Below are 21491 nucleotides of genomic sequence, written 5' to 3'. Positions count from 1 at the left end.
TTACTCTCAGCTGGCACGATGGTGTCGGAAACAGACCCGACTGACATCAATGGTACAACGGTGGAACTGACAACAGTGACGGGTATTGTTAGACAGGTCTAACAGATTGTACAATCTCAAGGATATTACACAGCGGCTATTCCTCCACAGCATCCGTTCTGAGCTGCTTTACTTGCCTCTCTGTGAAATTTCCACATTTGGAGAATCATCCGCTCGTAGGTCAAATCGTCCCTCGGTGCCAGCGGGATTTTAAGACCTTTACAAACTAGCCTAAAAAGCAAGGAGTCAGTTGAGCAGGAGTTAGCAGGGGGTCATGGCATATGACAAGTTGGTGGTTTGACCTCCGGCCATTGGGGGGCCATCACCCCCATGTGTGTTTACTTCCTGCTGTAGACGCATCATAGGTGCAAGAGTTCGAAGGTATTGGCCTTCATGTGACCTCGTAAGGACCCACACCGGTGCAAATTAGGAACAGTTTTGAACCAAACACGTTGAAACATAACTAACCTTGACTTTTTGTTCCACAACTTCTACACAATAGGAGAATCTGAATCTCTCTCAAGGTTGATTGGACTGAACAGTTTATCTGCATTTTGAACAACAACAACAAAAATGAAAAGACTTTGCATAAACTTTTTTATTTTTTACCTTTACTGACGCCACACATGCAACAACATTTTTTAATAAGGACGATTCATTTGTTAAATTTGTGGCAGCGTCTCCACCAGGCCGGTTGGCTCAGAGTCCACTCTAGCCGGACTCTGAGCCTTTCGTTTCCTTTCATTTCTCTCAAAAATTAAAAACTAATTCTGTGAGAAAATCCAAACAGACAAGTGCGGCCAACTGAAACCAGCACTGGATTCAATCATTAAGCCTGTTTGTGTACAAGCTGCCATAGTGGATCATTCAGTCAATAGGGTTCTAAGTGTTTTATCTGTTTATCTTAGCCCAGCGTTCCATTTGATATCTTTCAAAGTTTATTGGTAAGAGTTTATTTTAACCCGAATGAGATCTTTTCGGTGTGATGTTCCTCCATATTGGATATCTATCTATTAACTTAGCTTCATGTGTCTTGCAACCCCTGAACCCCCCACCCCCCACCACCCCCTCCCAACAACCCTTCCCACCTTTTTGCCTCTTGATCCTTAAGTCCGGTGAAATGGTGTATTTCAAAACGTGTTGATTGCTTTTTAATATCACTGCCTGCAGCAGTACATTTAGCAGCTGTATTGCCCTTTTACTTGAAATTGAATTTCTTCCATTATGTGATTTTTAATCCGGTTGTCCAGAGGCTACAAAAATCGATTCCCTCAGCTCCTCGGCTCTAATTGTTGTTTAGCAGGAGGCCCGTACGGTAACAGATTAGTTTGTTATTACTTGTCAATATCTCTAGCGTTGTCGTCGGTCTTTGTCTAGCAGCAGTGTTGGAGAGACATATAGAATTTTAAATTGTGTGTGCGGAAGTTTTGGGGAATTTGGGATGTTGGAAGAAAGATAAACTGATCTGGTTCAGGTAGAAATCGTGTGCTGTTTGTTGGATTAAGAATATACCTATAGCAATATATGCAAACAGTCAATACTGCATCGTTTAGTGGTTTTTATAATCATCATTAGACGCATTTAAGTCCGCTCTGGGTTTTCTTGCACAGACAATGCAGCATCCCACCGTGATATTTCTAGGAGCTATAATGGAATTTGAAAACAGAAAATGCTTCACCGATCTAGAAAATCAATAGTAAACACTGGGCTTTGTTGTCAGGCTCCAGATACACACACAGACACACAAACACACACATACATTTCTTTACTTGAGACTGCCTTTCAGAATGCATAAAGGCTGAATCAAGATAAACACTCCAGGAATTATAGTTCCTTCACTTCAATTTCAGCATTTACAAAGTGGGGAGCCACCGGTGCCGTCTTCTCTACAAGTTTTCATAAAAAAAAAATTAAAAAAAACTGTCCTTCAACATGGCTACAGAGAAGATCCTTGTTATGCATGTAAATAATAGGCAGTAAATAAAGTGAAGCCAACTCAAGTAGAGCTCCCCCTGCTGACTGGCTGTAATATAAGTCATAAGCTCCACCCCCTCCATGTTAGTGGGCGGGACTTGGGCCAAAGTAAAACACTAAAATACACGTCAAATAAATTTTTGTAGTTAATATAATGTTGATGTATGTTCAAGTGTGATTTTTGTGGAGTAAATTTTGTTTTAGTTAGTTATTTGATGCTATAAAAACAAGATGTGACATAATGGCGTGACCCGTTGCCATGCCAACCACTCTGTAAAGTGTGAGAAAAGAAAATAGAACAACGTTTCCTTGTAACTGGTGGAGGTAGAGCAGGGTGTGGTATTAATTAAACCAAAACGAGAGTGATTCTGGAGGACGTGTGGCCAGGTCATTGATATCGTGGCTCCACTCTCAGACCGTAGCATCCAAACGCAAAGGTTGGCACCACCCACATCATCGGGAAAATAGCATCGGTTTAGCCAATGGAAGGAAGTGGAGACGCATTGTTCATAGTTGTATAAAAGTCTATGATGCAAATCAGTGCTGGAGAATAATAAAAACTCAAAATGTATCCAGAATCTAAAGGACTGTTTCAAGAGGGTGTAGATAAGGATTGTTCTTAAAGTGTGAACTCTTCCCAGCAATGAAGAAAAAAAAAAGTTTTCATTCAGTTTTAAAAGTGCTCAAAATTCAGCATTCAGTTTAACCTTCACTTTAACCTAATCTAAAATAGATCTAAATGGAAGGTAACAGAATAAATAGAGAAGCTCGACAAAGCTGCAGCAGACAGGATCATCATTTTAGTCACTCGTCGATGGTGGCAACACATACTGTAAAAGAGATGTCAGATTGACTATTTGTTCTATTAGTCATGATAACTTGTGTAATTGCTCATGTCTTGGGGTAGCGCTATAAAAGGTAGACGGGGCAAAAGAAAAAAAAAAAACATTTAGACAATTCGGATTCTCTTTGAAAACCACGTCAGACAAACTGATCTGGAACAGAACGTCTGGCTGTTTATTTGTCTTTTTAGCACATGTTTTTAGTGACGTTATGACCTGACCTCAGCAATTACTTTGGTAAATATGTTATTGTCAAAGCGTAACACCTTTATTCAATGATTCAAGGATATTTATTTGTCATTGACAACCACACAGAAGCATGAGATGGAAGAAAATTATGCATAAGTAAGTATAGTGGATAGATACCAAACAAAAACGGTGTAGATAAAGAATAAAATGAAGTGACAGATAAAAACAGCAACATGGCAGCATGAATTTGTGCATGTTTGTGCAATTCTTGTTGGCTTTTACCTTTTAATGCATGTTCTCAAATCAGTCAGCTCTTAGCTCCTCTCAGTACATGCGTGGAACATGTGATAAGATCAGGTCTTTTACTTCCAGGACTTTGGGTTTAGTATCAGCTTTTAATCAACTTGTGAATGTCGACTCAAATGGCAGATGATGGAGCCCACATGTGGATTTTTTGAGGGTGGAGCTTTTTGAAATGTGTCTACGTGTGTGTAAACCTCGCGTTAGAGCTACAGCAGTTAGCACGGACTAGCAGCGGAGATTAAAAACCTTCAAAGTGTCAGACATTCAGAGAAACACTGGTAACTCACAGACAGATTCCAGTCATTTGTCAGGAGAATCAGACACCATTTGTACAAGGAAATACTTCACAGTGAATAAATACTGGCCTCGCTTTCCCTTTCCCCGAGCCCCCCTCTCCCCCCCGCCCACGTCACACACAGGCAAACCCAAAAAATGAGCGCACACCGAGCTCCGAGCTGGACCGTAGCCCTGAGAGAGAGATTGTGCGAGAACCCTGTGACTCTGTGTATGGACGACTGTTTTGTATGCGCTCATGTGAGCACATGCATCCGTGTGAGTCTGTGTGTAGGTGCATTTGTATCTGTTTGTGAATGTTACAGCGTGTTAATTTGACTTTGCAGTCAGATGACAGTGCCACTGTACAATATGACGCTCAAATGTGCCAAGTGCGGAGTTATCTCTTCGGCTGACGTTTCCACCACAGCTACCAGTAACGCCATGTTAGTCCCGCTAATTATTTTTCCTTAACTCTTCTTCTTCTTCTTCTTACCTCTGTTCTCTCCTCTACTGTTCCTCTCCCTCACTTGATTGGTTCTCTGTCCTTTATCCCACTGTCATATTTTCTTCTCATTGATGCCCTGGCAGGGAACATTTTACTCTCTAATCTTAAAAGGCTCTGCAAGCTTCTGATAGAAAAAAAAAAGACAACAACAACAAAAAAAAAACTGTATCTGTGTAAATAATTTTGCATATGTCCTTGGTGAGTGAATGAGAGCGGGTGTGTGACTGTGTCTGTGTCTTAGGATACAAAGCATAGACTGTTTAAAGATGGAACAGCTCCTGTAAAGTGAAGCCAAAGCAAGTACAGCTCCCCCTGGTGTCTGGCTGCAGTATAGGTCATAAGCTCCGCCTCCTCCATGTTAGTGGATGGAACCGAACTAAAACACTAAAATACACATAATTTTTTATCCAAGGATAGGTCGTTAATATAATGTTGATCTCTGTCCAAGTCTAAATCTTCCGGATGAGTTTTGTTTTAGTTATTTTTCGGGATGTGACATGTGCCTACATTTGCTGTGCCAACACCTCAGTAAAACAGCCCTGTGAGTGTTAAAAACTAAATTAAAAAGTAACTCTGGTGTATAATCCAACGCTTCCTTGTACCTGATGAAGATAGAGATCGAAGATGGCGCCACCTGTATCCCCGGGAAAAAAGTGTCAGTTTGGCCAATGCAAGAAAGTGTGGACGTGTCCATTTTTATTTACAGTCTATGATACAAAGAGTCACACTGAGGATTAGATCACATATGATATATATGCAGTAAAGACTAGAGGAATATACAAAAGTGTAGAGTTGGACTTGTAGAGTTTCTTGAGGACATTTCATCATTCATCTAACTCTGATGAATAACACCCACATACTGTGTGTGGGTCAATATATAATTGCAGGACTTTTTGAGTTTATCATAATTGACATTTTGTCTGTTATCAGGCCTAAAATCAACATGGCCGCCTGTAACCAATCACTACATGGCATTTATACAGAAAGATTCTTCTAAATATTACGTAGTAAATTGAATTTGAAAGTTAGTTATAAATATATTGTAGTAACACTTTTGACATGTGATCAATCGGCACTTACACACGACTTTATATTAAATAACTAATAAAGAGGAGAAAGAATATGATTTGAAGCAGTTTCATGTGATCTGGATTTAACACACTTCCTTGAGAGGTGTAGTATTAAGTGTTTGTAATGAGTAGCAGAAAGTCATTTCTCGATACAATTGTTATTTTCCACATATAACTTTATATATTTGCAAAAATTAAATATCAACTAAACAAAAAAAAACACAAACAAAACAACTTGACCTCATTTTATTATTATTCAGCTAATTAGAAGGTGGTTGTTATTAAATTTGGACGAATATTTAGTTAACATTTTAGTGATATCTTAATTAAAAATGTATGCAAGATATATCCGACAGACAGACAGACGTCAATTATATACCTCAATTATATATATATATATACTCAGAAAGCTACTTTGATAAGTTGCGAAACGTCTTCAAGAAACTCTTAAAGTCCAGCTGCCTTTCTTTAGCCTTCACAGTCTGGATGAGTCCACATTTACTGTCTCAGTTGTGGTTTTCTTAGCTCTGATCTGTGGGTACCTGGCTTTAATTTCCATTGTTTTCATTCTGGGACGTCTTCTTCTACTCCTGCTGCTGCAGTACTGTGTTAATCTCTAATAATCTGGTTAGAGCTATCGACGTTAGCTGAGTAGTTATCTGCTCGTTTTGCTGCGTGCGTTGTGTTGTGTTGCGTTGCTCTCGGCTACGACCCACAAAAAGAACAAACCCATGTTCATCCTCCTCCATTTAAAGTTCTGTGACGGCATCTTCCTGGGTTGAAATGATATCATGACTGACATCTACACACTCACTGCTGCTGATAAAATCTAATCAATCACACAGTCGCCCGGCACATCCCACATCCACACCGGGATTAGACACTATGACAGTTTTATATATATATATACAACGCTTCTCAAAAGTATGGGCAGAGCTCCTCATTAAGACACTCTCTTTGTATTTTACTGTTGATAGAAAAAACAGCTACTTTCATTTACTCAACTCATTCAAGACTAGTCTCAGCTAGGGTCAGTTGTTTATCCTTTTTTGGGCTACGTTATCCCATGCAACTTCGTATCACTTGGTTTCTTGGTCAAACATTTATGATTTAGTGGGTTTTCCTATATTCAGCGTCTCTGAATGTCACAAAGATGGAAAAGATGGAGATTAAAATCTTGCATGTGGACACATCTGTCCTCCAGTGCAAATTCCACTGTCTTAATGTCAATTACTTGTGTTTCTATTGGCACAAGGAGTTCTCTTCTTCTTATCCGTCTCATTTATTAGTAGTCGCCTCCCAGTCGCTGATTTTATAAAAGAAAAAGAAAAGAAAAAACCCTTGAAGAAGTAGGTGTGTCCGTAAACAACTGTTCATACTGACTAGAGACACTTTCTAATAGATCGGCCTAAATATGAACAGTATGTAAAATACTCCATCGTGTTTTTGTTTCTGGTTTATTTAATCGTGGTCTCGTTGCTTCAGTCGTATTGTCTTGACTTAACTCTGGATGTCTAGTGTATGTTTTTATGATGTATCTGTATCTATATATTCTTGGCAGATCTACTGAACATTTAAATAATACAGTTTCTTTCAGTCCCTTCGTAAGTTCCAGTAGAACTGATTAATCTCTTCTTATCTCGTATAAATCTGCATATTATCCCTAAATACTTCCTTTGCTGACTATAGACTCATTTTCTAGATTTAATGGTTAAATCCTAATACCTGCTTACAAGTTCCTTTCTTTGGTGCCATCTTTATTTCATCACTATTCTTCTCAACAACCAGACAGTGTAGGCGTGCTGGCATAGGCCACAACCAGAGGGGGAAAGTACGACTTTCAATTAAGTACTGCAGAATTTCCGATTTAATTCCACTTCCTTTTTTGCACGTTTCTTATTTGTTAACCCTTTATTCTTAACATGTTATATTCTGGAGATGAATAAATATGTTTGAATAATAAATTAAATGCAAACCAGCTTTAGAAAATGTGATGCATTGAGCAAAAACGGCTTCACAACAAGCTGTACGCTATAAAATGTAAGTGATTTCCGTCAAAGGTTTTTGATTAAGAATAAATTCATGAAACTCTCTTTGTCCTGTTGATGAGAAAATTGTCTTTGTGTCTTGACAGACAGCAGTGAATTGTTGCATTAAGTCTTTGTAGCGATTGTGTCGTCGTGGCTTAATAAGCGGCGTGTTGCAGGAGACGTTAGTCATAATTACTGGATGAAGAGGATGATGACGATGACGATGATGATGATGATGAGACAGTTTAAGGGAGAAAATTGTGTTTCCTGGCACTTCTGGCTCTAATCTAATATGAAGCGCCGTGTGTTAGTTTTTTTATTTGCTTCTCTTCAGTCCCAGCAGTAAACAGAAGAACAAACAAAAGGATTAAATACTTTTGATTTGATTTTTGAGAAGTGTTGTGAGGCCTTTTCAAGTGGAGAGGGTTTTTCAACACAAACGTGTTAATTGTTCTCACTCGGTAACTAAATTCTCTTTTACTTTGCTGTTTTGTTTTTATTCGTTGCTCTCGTCAGTGATCTGCAACGATGACAAACACTGTAAAGCTTTTTTTGTCTCTTTCTGCTTCTTTTGTTGACGCCAATTTTACACTGTGAAAAATAGCAAAGTTAAATCAACTGGATGTTTTAGGTCTCGAGTACTTTTCCCACCTCTGATATATTCTATGAATAAAACCTTTAACCTCCTGAGACCCTGCGTCCTCATTTGGGGACGTTAAGTTTTATGTTTGTGGCATAATCTGCTTCATTTAAACATTTATCCTCATAACTAGATTATAGTTGGTGTAAAAACATGCTAGTGGGCATTTCAGTGGATTTATTCTGCAGCCGATCACGTAACAAAGGTGGATTTTACAGTTGAAACTTCTTTATTTATGCTTAGTAACTTTTCTAGTTGTATATTACAGGTTAATCAGTGGTAACGAGGTATAACTTCACTAATTAGCAAGTACTCGATTGAGGACGTTGGGACTAAATTATTTGCTGTTCTGCTTTTGCGCAGCCATGTTCAGACATGAACATTTTTTATATTTTGCTACATATTGGTGACTTTATTATAATATTGAGTGAAATAATCCCCGCGTCCACACATGAGGACGTGATTTTTTCCCAAAACTACCTGTTCAGAGGCGATGTTTAGCTTTTACAGTTCTTAGGTCCTACTAATCTCAAATAAAGAGAAATGGAGAAATGCAATAAAAATGTAAACCAAACCAAATAAAAACTCAGGTCTCGGGAGGTGAAATGTGTTTAGCGAGAGGATTTGATTTAGGACACATTAACCCATAACACCCACTTTAGAACGAATGGAATGAATGAGGGAAAAGTAAGAAAGGAGAGTGGGGGCACAAGTGGCTGGAATGACAGACTCTCTTACTTCCTCTTTCTCTCTGTCTGACCTCCTCTGCTCTACCTCTCCTGTTTGTCTTTGCATTCTGTTTCAGCCTCATTACACTTTGTTTTTGTTTTTTTTCCTCACTGCTCACCCTCGCTCCCTCCCTCTCTTTCCTGTGGCGCTAGACCCTCTATGGTTTGACTGAACCATCTTTTAAACATACATGCATGTAATATATGTGAATTACAAACATATATATCTGCAGATAATGGATGTATGTTTTTTTTTTGTCCGTGATAGTAACATAGTTATTTGTTGTGACGTTATTTATGCATGGTAAGATTTGAAGGTTGCTAACACTACTACGCTAACAGGGTTAATGATGGATTGATTTGAAGCTACAAATGAAAAGTAATGTAGTTTTTTGTGTAGAAAAATGCCTTAGATGTCAACACAACTAATAACCTTAGCTAATGAAAGAGTTATGTCTTACAGTGTAATTGTAGTCTTTGTTGACAAAGGTTTCTTGGTGCTCTCCTTGACTGTGGTTCCCCTCCCATCCTGCAGGGCGTCACTGTGGAGCTCCTGCGTGGTTTTGCCACTTCTGGCCCTCACGTGGATGTCAGCTGTCCTGGCCATCACCGACCGGCGTTCTGCGCTTTTCCAGATCCTTTTCGCTGTATTTGATTCACTGGAAGGTTTCGTCATCGTCATGGTCCACTGCATCCTACGCAGAGAGGTACCTCACGATTTACCTCCTCCACGATCTGTTGAATTCAGATTTAAAGGTTGTTGTTTTTATTTTTGATCAGCTTCCACAATTGAGAAGAAGTAGCTGTGTCAGTCGGTTCGTATGTTAAATAGGATGTGGATGACATTAATTCTAGACCATAGATGTTAGCGTCCAATCTAGGCTGCAGGATGAATTTCCAAAGTGCGAAAATGCAAAGATGTTTATTGCAATTTTTCAATATAACTGGCGTCTATTCTTAATTTGTCCACTAGGAGTCTCACTATTTTAGTAAGAATAGAAACAGCACCAACTAAAGCATAAATGGCTGGCAATGGCGTCGGCTAAGTGAGTAGGTTACGCCGTATGTGTCCTGCAGGATCTTAAAAGAGACCCAGAGCTAAACAGCAGATGGCAGCAATGCACAGAAATTTGACTTATTTTTCTTAAACAAAAATTCATAATGTACTTCTTTGCACTAAAAGAAAGGGTCCAAAGTCGAGAAAATTTTCCGCACACTTGAATTTGTGCAGTGGTATCACCTTCTTCCTTTAAGCTTGAAGCTTAAAATATTGAAGTGATACCATTGCACACATTCAAGTGTGCGGAAAATTTTTCTCCTCTTTGGATTCTTGACTTTTCCAGCACCTTGACAAAGACTCGGCCAGAAAACAAATGATAATATCTGGAGTTATTATGCTATTATGTTACTGGTCCAGCCCTTTAATTGACATTAAATTTGACACCATAGTTCTAGACAATAGCCAAGATGCTTCAGAATGTATCAGACATGTACAAGGAGACATTCCTTTAGGACGTCCATGCTACCTTTGAGGCGAAGAATTTCGATTTTAATGACCAAAAAACGCTGGAGCTCTTAAAGGTTGATACTAAATCTGCAGACGTTTGCTTGCTTGTGTCCATAAAAGGCCACTCAGTCAGTCTCGTGGTCTTGTGCAGGTTCAGGAAGCGGTGAAGTGTCGCGTGGTCGACCGGCAGGAAGACACTAACGGAGACTCGGGAGGATCGTTCCAGAACGGCCACGCTCAGCTCATGGTATGAACAGCCTACATGTGTGTATTTTCACCATTACATAATGGCAGCATGTGCACACATAATATAATATTTCTTTCTCATGTTTCTGTCCTCAGACTGACTTCGAGAAAGACGTGGACATGGCTTGCAGATCAGGTGAGCTCCGGGTTGTTTGACTTTGTTTCCTCAGAAGCTGCAGATTCTTTCCTCATTTCTGTGCGTGGCTCATACAGCCAGAATCACAGCAGCTCCTCTCTTCGCTGAACGAGCTGGTTTGACATGAGATGCGGCACGTTACTAGGGCTTAACTCAGTTTAGGTGAGACAGGGATGAACGTGGGCTGAACAGCTGTACGCTGACAAACAGGCCTGAGTTCCTCCTTCTCCTGCTCGATAATTAAGTCCCTCTCGACAGAGCTGCATCAGATCCTGAGTGAGTGACAATCTGATTATCTCTCGAGACAGGATATCAAGTAAAGCATCTGGAGCATTAAAGCTATTGAAACATAGACAGAAGGAAAGAAAAGAACAGAGAGAGATTGTTGTTGTTTTTTTTTTTCTTTGTGTCAAATAAAAGGAGGAACCTCAGGATGTAATGGTTGGATATTTGGTGGGAGCGTTGTTTGAACATGCTGCCATAAACCAACAGTTGTTACGGTGGAATGAGTCTGAGCATTGAGCCCTAATGTCATCAGTGGCATCTGCAAAACACAACAAGAGCTCACTGTTGGAGACTTGTCTGACCAAGCAGCTTGATTTAACTGATGCGGATGCTTTTTAAAGGCTGATACTGCCTTTGTGCTGGAGCGATGTTGCCTTTATCTACTGCTCACAGTGTGATGTCCATTAAATTACTGCAGCCTTTACAAATAATGTTTAGCTCACTCATACATGGAGCTGGACGACAAATATAGAAAGACGAAGGCTTCACATCTTCTGAATTAGCCATAAACTGACTTCTTTGTATACAGTTTACTCATACACCGATCAGGCTTAACATTATGACCACCTTCCTAACATTGTGTAGGGAATGGTCATGGTTTTAATGTTGTGGCTGGTCATATAGATACATAGATCCCCAGGTGGTTTTGACCCTTGACCTCACACGATTTCTTCGCCTCCCTGATCCAGGCACGATGAAGCGCTCGTCCATCCAAGGGGAGGAGAAGGCCTCATCTGGAACCCTCACCCTTCAGAAGGGCTCTAACTTCAACACCATGCCGGCCAGCATGGCCAAGGTTCACCTCCAGAACGTGGCCGACTACACCAGCCACACGCTGACGCTGCGCAGGGAGAAAGGCGCCGCCAAGGGAATCAGCACCGAGCTGCCCGGCGCCAAGTCCATCTACATCTGCGACGGCGAGCTCTTCAAGCAGCTGGACGGAGATCTGCCCCGGGGGAACGGCGAGGGGAGCAGCAACGAAGGCCCTGGCAAAGGCCCGGGGTACGTCCTCCTGCCCACAAACAGCACAGGCACCCTGAAACCCGCCAAGGGGAAAGAGGAGCAGGCGGCCAAATATAACATCAGCATTGAGCAGCTGCCTCAGACTAGGCTCATCCACCTGGCTAACCCTCCCAGTGGAGAGCCGGTGCCTGGCTTTGGGCTGAAGAGCCTGCCTGCTGACCAGGTCAGTGTGTCATGCTCTGACAGAGACTCGCCTGCACACAACCTGCAGAACATGCCCAGAGACTCCCAGGTGGCCAACAACATGTGCGACGGAGGAGAGTCCGGAAACTCCGGCGTGATGTCCAAGAGTGAGACCGTCTCCACGCTGTCCATGAGCTCACTGGAGGTAAGACCTAAACAAATATATATATATATATATATAATACAAGCATATTTGTGTTACTGAAATGCTTTATAAGCCTCATATCTCATATTTAAAAACGAGACATGCATGCAGAGTTGTGCTTTGTACTACTTATCATAAATTCTCAAACACCCGGTCTGGTTTATAGTAGAGGCTGACCTTTAGTTTTCAATTGATCTGAGTTTTAAGTGAATCATATCACATTATAGAACAGTATTTGCCAGTCCCAGCAGAACACCATTAATACCAGGGGTGTCAAACTCATTTTAGTTCAGATAATCTCAAGTAACAAAACAGAATAATGACCCGTAAGTAACGACAACTCCAGATGTTTTTCCATTTGTTTTATATAAATCTTAGGAAAAATACATACAATTCGGACACATTGCTGTTATATCGTCCTAGTCTTACTAAGGCCACGTGCACACAATCGTTTTTTCTCCAGTTTTCCTTGTCGTCATTTAAAGAATTTCTCCATAAAGATGGATCCATTGCAAAACTGCATCTAGTTATAGAAAGGCTGTAGTACATATTACAGGCCTCTGCGTGGCACTGTTTCTGCTACTGAACTCAGCCAATAAAAGAAGAAGAGGTTTAGCATGCGCGTCAACGCTGCGTGTCGTATACAAACATACAGTCCAGATTACATGCAGCCGTTTACATTTAAGCCGTCCTGTAGTCCGCCATTGATGTTGTTATGAGACACAGGCACAGGCTCCGTATCTGTCTTGACTAAGGATGGAGATGGTTCTTTTAAAGAACCGTTTCCAACTGGTTCAATTCGTGGATATGCTTATCGATTCCCCTATCTTTACGTCCAGATGGTGGCGGTAATGCACCTAAAATTGTTTGTCAACCGCCATAAAACGAAAGAAGAAGAATCTTTACTTGAAGCATGTCATTCACATAAAGTGACGACAAGCAAGACGCAATGACGGAGAGGCTGATATGGTCCAAAGTGTGGCTTCACTTCTCCAGAAGTGACGCCACACCAAAACGAACAGTAATAGAGGGGTGGGCATTACAAGCAAGGGCGGCCACACCAACAACAAGCTGAAGCATTTGTAAACAACGCACGGCATTAAATACGGAGAGTATCATGTGTTCTCTGGTCAACGATGGGCAGCTATCGCTAAGTCTCAGCAGAGCAGAGCTAGTAAAGATCCACTGACCAGTTTCCTATTTGCTTTCTTACTCAAGCTCCTCTTGTTAAAACCAAACAAAAGTGCTGAATAAAACCATGAAAGTCTTCTTTTTTTAAACCAAAAATTCACACGAGGAACTGATAAGGGAATCGATAAAGAATCGGATCGATAAGCAGAACTGATAATGGCATCGGTATCAATAAAATCTTATCGACGCTCACCCCTCGTCATGACGATCGACCTAAACGTCTTAGACTTATGCGGTTTCACCTAAAAATCATATTCGTGTGAACGTGGCCTCAAACTGTGGACAAACTGGGACAAATGCAAATTCACTTTGTAAATTCATCCCGCTGGGCCGGATTAGACCCTCTGCTGGGCCACTTTCGGCCCGCGTGCCATGTGTTTAACACCTGTAATTTAGACTGTAGTATTTGTTCCAAATGAGTAATTTATCGAAGTAAATAAATGCTTGCAGTTTCTTCTCGAACTTCAAGCAGCTTACAGACCATAATCCCTTTCTTTCCTGGAAGGCTTTTAATGTGAAACATCTGCAGGACGTGGTGCAAAAAAAAAAAAAAAATTACAAGACTATTCCTGTTTAACAGCAGGGTGGTGAGAACATGACTCGCTGCTCTGAAACAGGACATTATGCAGAACTGATCAGGTGTTATATTATAACTCAGCCTCAGAGACTCTTGTTATTTGTTTGTTTGAGAATTTACGGTGGTAGTATCACTGTGGTAAACATCACCTCCTTTACTTCATATCTCTTCTTTATTATCACTCTCTCAATACAGGGACATCAGAGTTCAGTAACTCTCAATTTGCTGCTGTGTTTCTGCCTCATATCATGACATCTTGCTGTCTTATTTATTTTGCATGGACTGCAGCCATTCACACAGTGAGCTAGCGGACGGTGTTAGACGATGGAGAAGGGAGGCGTGACGTGAATAAGCCGAGCATTCGCTCATTAGATGGAGGAAAGAGATTGTGTAGGACTCCACGGAGCGGCCCTGTCCTCCATCTCTTCATTGCTCATGTCATACGCTAAACATAACATCACCAAGCCCCGCCCCCTCTTATCGTAACCAACAACAAACGGTGCATCGCGGTAGCTTCTAGCCGTAAGAGTTTAATATAATAAGGAGAGCATCTTTGAAAAGGTTAGTTTACACTCAGCTCCTAGCGCAGACAGCGGCGGCAGGATGAGGCGACGTGGCGATAGAGGGACACAGCGGCCCGGACATCTGCCTGCTGGTGTCTTTTCACTTCGGGGCAAAACACACTTTCCGCGATGCCGTGCGAGGCGGCAGCTGCCACAGCAACCGGGCGGCCTGAAGGTCAGGTTTTCCTTCACCGCGCTGTGACGGAGGGCTTAAAGGTCGCTCGGTCACAATCTGTTAACTCCAAACTTGTGCCAACGGGGTCAGAATGACCAGCAGCAAATCTTGTCTCGTCCCTCATGACTCACTCCTCTCCGCTGAGTCCTAGGAACTTTTTTTTTTTTTTTCCAAACTGGCTGATGTGGAGATACACAATGAAATAATTAAGAGGCTCTTGAGCGTTTCTGCTCACGAGGCACACGATACCAAGGCACATCTTTAATCTCTCTGTCTCATCTCCCCCCCTCCCAGAGACGAAAATCACGCTATGCAGAGCTTGACTTTGAGGTAATTTTAGTCTCTTTGATTCCTACAGAGCTTTTTAGAGTTTGCCAAAAAAAAAAGAAAAAAAAGCTGCTATGTCTCTTATCTCAGACCTCTAGATGCTAGCATACATTTATTTTTTCAAATTTGCGTGTGACATGTAGTGTTAGAGGCATTCAATGTGAAGGGGGTAACGTAGGAGGATTGATGGTCGCCTGTGCTGTTTACCCTGTCCGTAACGTGCAATGTTCCTGTGTAGAAAATAATGCACACCCGGAAACGCCACCAGGACATGTTTCAGGACCTGAACAGGAAGATTCACAATGCAGACAAGGATAGAGAGTCTCCACCTGTTGATGCCAAAGCTGCCAAAAGATGGAGCGTGTCCTCAGCCAGCAGTGACAAGACCAACATGAGTGTAAAGAGTTTAACTTTATTCTGTTTTGCCCCTCCCCCTCCCCAACACCGAATGTTTCCCTCCTGTAACTGAGACTCGGGAGTTCCTGGTTTATGCCGTGCTGCATATTTAATCTGCGAACAGCCTCAGCCCCAGAACAAACTGCAGTAGCATTCAGGGCCGTTGGCGGTTCAACATTCAAACTACGATTACAGGCTTAGAGGAAAATAAAGAAATGTTGATGTAGCAGCTAGCAAGTAAAAACTAGAATTGTGAAATACCTAAGTATGTCACAGGACCTAGTTTTAGTTCAGTGCAAAGACGAATCCAAAGTTTAAAAAAGGGCCTGTGGTTGCTCAGGTAGCAAAGAAGCTACTGGAGATATTGGACGACAAAAAAGCACAAAAGTTATTAAATCAATTTATGTTAAAATACATTGATTCGTATATAAATTTACTTCAGTGTGTTAAAGCTGATTCCATTGGTTTTGGTCCAAACAGCCAAGATTATACGCTTGAAACACCCCTTGGATTGGAAAGACATTGGAAATTCCCATTTGAAAGTCTCATATTAAGACAATCGTCAGTGCTCCTAGAGACATAAACACAAGCCTTTAAGTGAACTATACCATACGTTTAAACATTTAACTTAATTTGAAGCAGTATTTATTTTATTGTGGTACTTACCCAGTTACCTCATTGATGGTGCCCACAGAACCAGAGAATTAAAACCTTTTATTTCATACATAATACATAATGTACATCCTACATTACGTATCCAACCCAGTGGCTTGTCTCATTGGTTAATAAGATAACAAAGTCTGAAAAAGTGACAGGGCCTGCTTTTCTATGGTATCTTGAAGGTAGCGTAGAAGCTGCTGGAGATATTGGACGACAACAACTAAATCAGACGTTCAGGAACAAATTTATGTCAAAATACATTGATTCGTTCATCATATCTGATGTTGAGAATCAAAGAATCCCATTAGTTTTGGTCCAGACAACCAAGATTATAAACTTTTAACAGCCCTTGGATTGGAAAACCATTTTAAATTCTCATTTCAGTCTTTAGCGCTACTCTCAGCGCTCCTCAAGACATAAACACAAGCCTTTAAGTAAACTATACCATACTTTTAGAAATTTAACTTGTGTTAAGATGAAATTCGAGGCAGCATTTGTTTTATTGTGGTACTTACCCAGTTTCCTCATTGATGGTGGCTACAAAACCAGAAAATCAGAGAATTAAAAACTCTTTATTTCATACATTATACATAATGTACATCCTCCTACATTATGCATCCAACCCAGCTGCTTGTCTCATTGGTCAATAAGAGTTTCTTACTACTCAAGCCTCCAAAATCTCCAGCAACAACTCTCCAGGTTGGATTTCAAGATATTTGGTTATTAGCTGTGTAGGGCTAAAGCTTTCACTGTGTCTTTATTAGCAGAGATATTAGCGACACACATGGATTGGTTTGTAGCTGTTGTCGAACAAATTCCCAAAGAGCAGACACAGAAGAGAACCCATGTCGGCTTTGTAGCTGCATTCATCTCATGACAGCTGATTATTTCCATCTCCTTTCATCTTCCAAAGCCTCCGAGCTCTTGTTTGTTTCACAGCTTTGGAGTCAGGTCGAAGTCCAACTTCACTGATCAGACACGTGCACAGCAAGAAACATTCTGATATAATGATCGTGACCCGTGGACGAGGCAGAGACCTCTGCTTCTCCACTGGTGGCGCAAGATGTGTGTTTTGTGGATGAACTGCACATGCATCTCAGTCCTTGTTAGTACATAGAGTTAGTTTGTGCATTAGATTGAATCCCTACAGTCTACAGCCATTTTTGGGTTTTTTAAGAGGCATTGGTGTATTTACGATTGCTAGCTGAAAAACAGATGAGAACTCCAAAGACTGTGTTAAAGGACCAGTGTATAGAAAAAATTATACATATGTGGTTATGAGCGTGTATCATCTGAACCTGTATAAATCTGGACAAACCCTTCGTGTCATCGCCCAAAAATTCCTGATGAGCAGTTCTGAAGCTCACGCATCGTTTATACCATCAATGCTAACGTTATAGCCTCACATGCACATCCCTTTCAGCCGCCATTGTTGAAAGTGAAGCAGGAAGCAGAAACAAAAACTAACCCAAGTGTACAGGAGAGAAATATCGCCACGTATAAACCGTGCTTTAGTGTGGCGGCTCCTGCTGGCACCATCTTGGCGGTTCCTGACCTCACCTGACTCCTGGCTAATCCTGACTGATGCTCACCACCAGCGAAGCCGTGAACCTCTCACTCGAAGTCGACTAACTCTTAATTATGATTAACTTTAAGCCTTAATATGACTGCAAACTCTCAGCTCAGTAAGAATTCAGCCCCTCCAGCATGTTTATTTCTGCTGTACTTTTAAGATTAACGTCAAGGGGTTTTGACCCAAGTAGCCATTTCATTTATTTCTCAAACTTGATTTTTGGCCCCTTCTTCTTTGGTAGAACCTGCTGCTTCTACAGCTGCAGACAAACCAAGCACCTGCTCTAAGGAGGAACATCAAACCCATGACTGCCGTAGTTCCTTAACGTTTAAAAGTGCAGGGGGTTGCAAAATTGGCCGCTCGATGCCCCGAACGCCAACACACTGGTCCTTTAAGCTGACAGCTGGAGTGATTAACCTAGCTTAGTTTGATGAGTGAAACTGGGGCGAGCGTTTCACTGAGGCCAACGAGAGAAATAATTTAAGTTCATAACTTCCTGCAAAACTATGGTTTGGTTCTGTCGGTTGTGTACGGGCTCAGCCCTTCGGTGCATGGATGCAGGCTGCTACAGTTTGTAGACACTTGACACGACCTGACCAGTAACCGAAAACATGCAGATTCAAATTAGCACATCGCACTAAATGCAGTAGTTTAAAAACTCTTGTTTTATTCATATTGCAATGGGATCTGTTACCAGAACCAGTACGTAATTACGAGCAGAGAATAATTAATAAAAATTTATTCCATTTAGTTATTAGTGGTAAATATGTAAAACATAGAAGCAGAAGGGTCTTTAAGCAGAGCTAAGCTAAGCTAATTACAGTGATCTTCTCTCTACCATCTATTATTTAAATGATTAAAACATCCCCTCAGAAACTTGTGAGACGAGTTAAAAGGATGTAGTGAAGTAATAAAACAGATACAGACGTAAAAATAAGGGTTGAAATTGGAACCAAAAGTGGTTCTTCGCATTGATGCCATAGGGCGTAGGTCTTCAACAGGGGGTTCGCGACCCCTTGCAGGTCTGTGATGGTTACTGCCGGGGGTGGGGGGTCGCTAAATCTTTGGTTGATTAGACATTTTTATATATATTTGATTTATAAATTTCCTGCACAAATTTAAATTTTGCTGACTCTGCAATTGGCCCAGAGCCCGTTTAGTGCCCAGGTGATTTTCCTGCTGCAATATTAGCAGAAGAGAAGCTAACGGTGGAGCTAGCCCCCATCAGTCAGGCCAGAATGACTGGTTCAGCTATGTTTAAAGTTAGAACTTGAATCTAGCATTTAGGTATGTTTATGTTTATGGAAGATGCACGGCCACTCTACTGTTATACATGTTTGAAATAAAAAAAATAATAATAGTATTTGTGTATTAGTTGAATAGCCTAATATTGGATGCAAAATTCTAATAATAATGTATATTTATAGGTAGCACTAGTTTAATATAGAACATATATAAGTTTGGGATCCTTGGTTTGAAAAACGTTGAAGTCCCCTGCAGTAAGGAACCCTTTGCCTCTTAGTTCTTCAAAGAACCATTTATCATGTTTTCTTAATGGAATCTTTTTGAAATTCAGTTCCCCACAAAACTTATACAGTGAGAAAAGGTTCTTAGACATCAAAAGGACCTATTTTTCTGAGAGTGTATCATAAAAAAAGAAAAAACATATATGAGATTAACAAGCTGTTCCCGTATCTCCTTCTCCCTTTAGGACAAACAGCAGACCCCGAGTAAGAGGGCATGGGAGGGCATCCGGAAGACCCACTCCCCACCGTCCTGGGTGAGAAAGGACCTGGAGGCGGTGGCGGCCTCCCCCCTGGAGCTGCAAACGGTGGAGTGGGAAAAGAACAGCGCCACCATCCCTCTGGTGGGCCAGGAGATCATGGACCTGCAGACGGAGGTGTGATTCCTACCTCACACCCCACAACCTCGCCCCTATTTTATTTTTTCCTCCAGCGCTCTCAGACTCATCACACACACACACACACACACACACACACACACACACACACACACACACACACACACACACACACACACACACACACACACTGCCCTGCTCTGAACTTCTACTCAAAGACTGGATCGAGCCGACCGCTGTGACTCGGGGAGAGAGTCACAATATCAGAAAATCAATTTAACCAATTAAAGAGAGAACGGGAACGCCGTGTCCTCCTTTCCTGTGTTGTTTCGTTTGATGTTTTGATGTCAGCAAAAGTACCTGCTCATCATCTTCTCGTACGTACGCTGACTCACGCGGGAGACGGATTACCGAGGTAGCGCGTCGAGCTACGACTACGTGTGCATCATACGGTCATGTATTAAACAGCATAGCAACGGTATCCATGCAATGTTTCCCCCTGTATTAAATGGTTACAGTGTAATAATCATGATTATGTCTCCTTTTTTTTTTCTTCATCGTTCTGAGTATTGTTGCGTTATCGTCCCGCTCTCTCTCTCTCTCTCTCGTTTTTCCTGACTGACGTTGCACACGACCTCTCGAGAGGCCTCTGGATTTCTTTCTTTCTCAAAATCAGCCTCGGGAGGAAAAAAGCAAAAAGGGTTCGAGGAGGCAGAACTCCAGACATTCATCCATGTGCCGCTCCGTGCTGCTCCCCCCTCCTCCTCCCCCGTCCTCAGCGACTCACCCCCAATCACTTTGGCTGCAACTTCATATCACAACCCACCGACCCCCTCCTCCTCCTCCTCCTCCTCCTCCTCCCCCTCAATCCCAGCGGGGGGTGAGGTTGTCCCTGCAGTGACAAGCGATGGAGAGGGGGGCAAAAAAAAAAAAAAAAAAAATATGAAGACGTGATCACCCTGAGCCGAAACGGCAGGTTGCCTTCTCCCTGACAGACACCTCAAAGACGCTGGAGCGCAGGCTTTGCACTCTAATCGGCCCTCAACCTCAGCGTGACCCCCCCCCCCCCCCCCCCTCCCCCTCAGGGCGGGAGGACGCGGACACGACAACAAACACGTGGGTCAGTTTCTCGATGTACAAGCAGGCTTGGTACAGTGCTCGCTATACACGGTGGTGTTTCATGAGATGCTAAGGATGAAGACCTGTACGTACGTGCGTGTGTTGAATGATGGAAACGTGGGTAAATGAGCAGCTCTATAAATATGAGATGATTAAAGGCAGAGGTGGTGGTGTGAGGTACGGTGGCTGCACACAGAGAAAGCACAAGGCTCATTTGGAGTCCTGATGTACAGCATTGTAATTATTTCAACAGAGTTCTACAGAATGGATTTTAGCCTATAAATATCTTTCTTACTGTGCTTGGGGATAGTTGTTATCATTATTATAAATATGAACACGATTATTCTAATACATGATTATCCTCACCCCTCCCTGTCCCCCTCCACCCCCCACCCCCCCGTCCTTTCAGGGTACTGGACTATACGAGTGTTCTGTATCGCAATGTAACAGTGTGTGTGTTTTGATATCACCGCCAGTCACTCCTGCAGCTCTGTATTTGTCAAAAAACCCTGACCCCGCCGACCCCCCTGACCCCCCCGACCCGTGACCTCCACATCCCTCCGACCACTGACACACACACACCTCCCCCCACCCCCCACCCCCCCTTACACATCCCTTTTTATTTTACTGGGGTCGCCTCTTTGTTAATGTACAGTTTTCAGAGCACAAAATGAATGTGTCTTATTTCTAATAAAAGCATATCTATATAATAAAACAGCACTACTCTTCTCGTTTCCTCACATTTGATTGATACATTAAGAGCTGTGGGTTGTTTGTTTAACCTCCTGAGACCTGAGCTGTTGTTTGGTTTAATTTCTCCATTTGTCTTTCTTTGGGATTAGAAGGACCTAAGAACTAAAAAAAAAAAAAACTAAACATTGTCTTTGAACAGGAAGTCGTTACTGTAAAGGAAATATGTCCTCATGTG

At 41.8% G+C, this 21491-nt stretch overlaps 1 protein-coding gene across 12 annotated transcripts in view; it reads left to right on the top strand.

Moving 5' to 3' along the window:
• The window catches only part of adgrb1a (adhesion G protein-coupled receptor B1a), a 160671-nt gene extending 139398 nt beyond the window's left edge, over positions 1–21273 (top strand). For 6 of the 12 annotated variants that reach the window (XM_047598667.1, XM_047598666.1, XM_047598678.1 and 3 more), the window contains 8 exons: positions 3968–4066; positions 9132–9303; positions 10255–10350; positions 10446–10485; positions 11460–12121; positions 14922–14957; positions 15193–15351; positions 19295–21273. In XM_047598667.1, coding sequence (XP_047454623.1) covers positions 3968–4066; positions 9132–9303; positions 10255–10350; positions 10446–10485; positions 11460–12121; positions 14922–14957; positions 15193–15351; positions 19295–19489 — 1459 coding nt within the window. In that variant the 3' untranslated portion in view covers positions 19490–21273. The remainder of the gene's footprint in view (positions 1–3967; positions 4067–9131; positions 9304–10254; positions 10351–10445; positions 10486–11459; positions 12122–14921; positions 14958–15192; positions 15352–19294) is intronic. The other 6 variants (XM_047598676.1, XM_047598673.1, XM_047598674.1 and 3 more) reach the window with 3 other exon arrangements.
• The last annotated feature ends 218 nt before the right edge of the window (positions 21274–21491 follow it).

The sequence above is a fragment of the Mugil cephalus genome, chromosome 11, assembly GCF_022458985.1.
Source record: "Mugil cephalus isolate CIBA_MC_2020 chromosome 11, CIBA_Mcephalus_1.1, whole genome shotgun sequence".
Classification (NCBI taxonomy): domain Eukaryota; kingdom Metazoa; phylum Chordata; class Actinopteri; order Mugiliformes; family Mugilidae; genus Mugil; species Mugil cephalus.
This window is presented reverse-complemented; position numbering and strand designations above follow the sequence as displayed.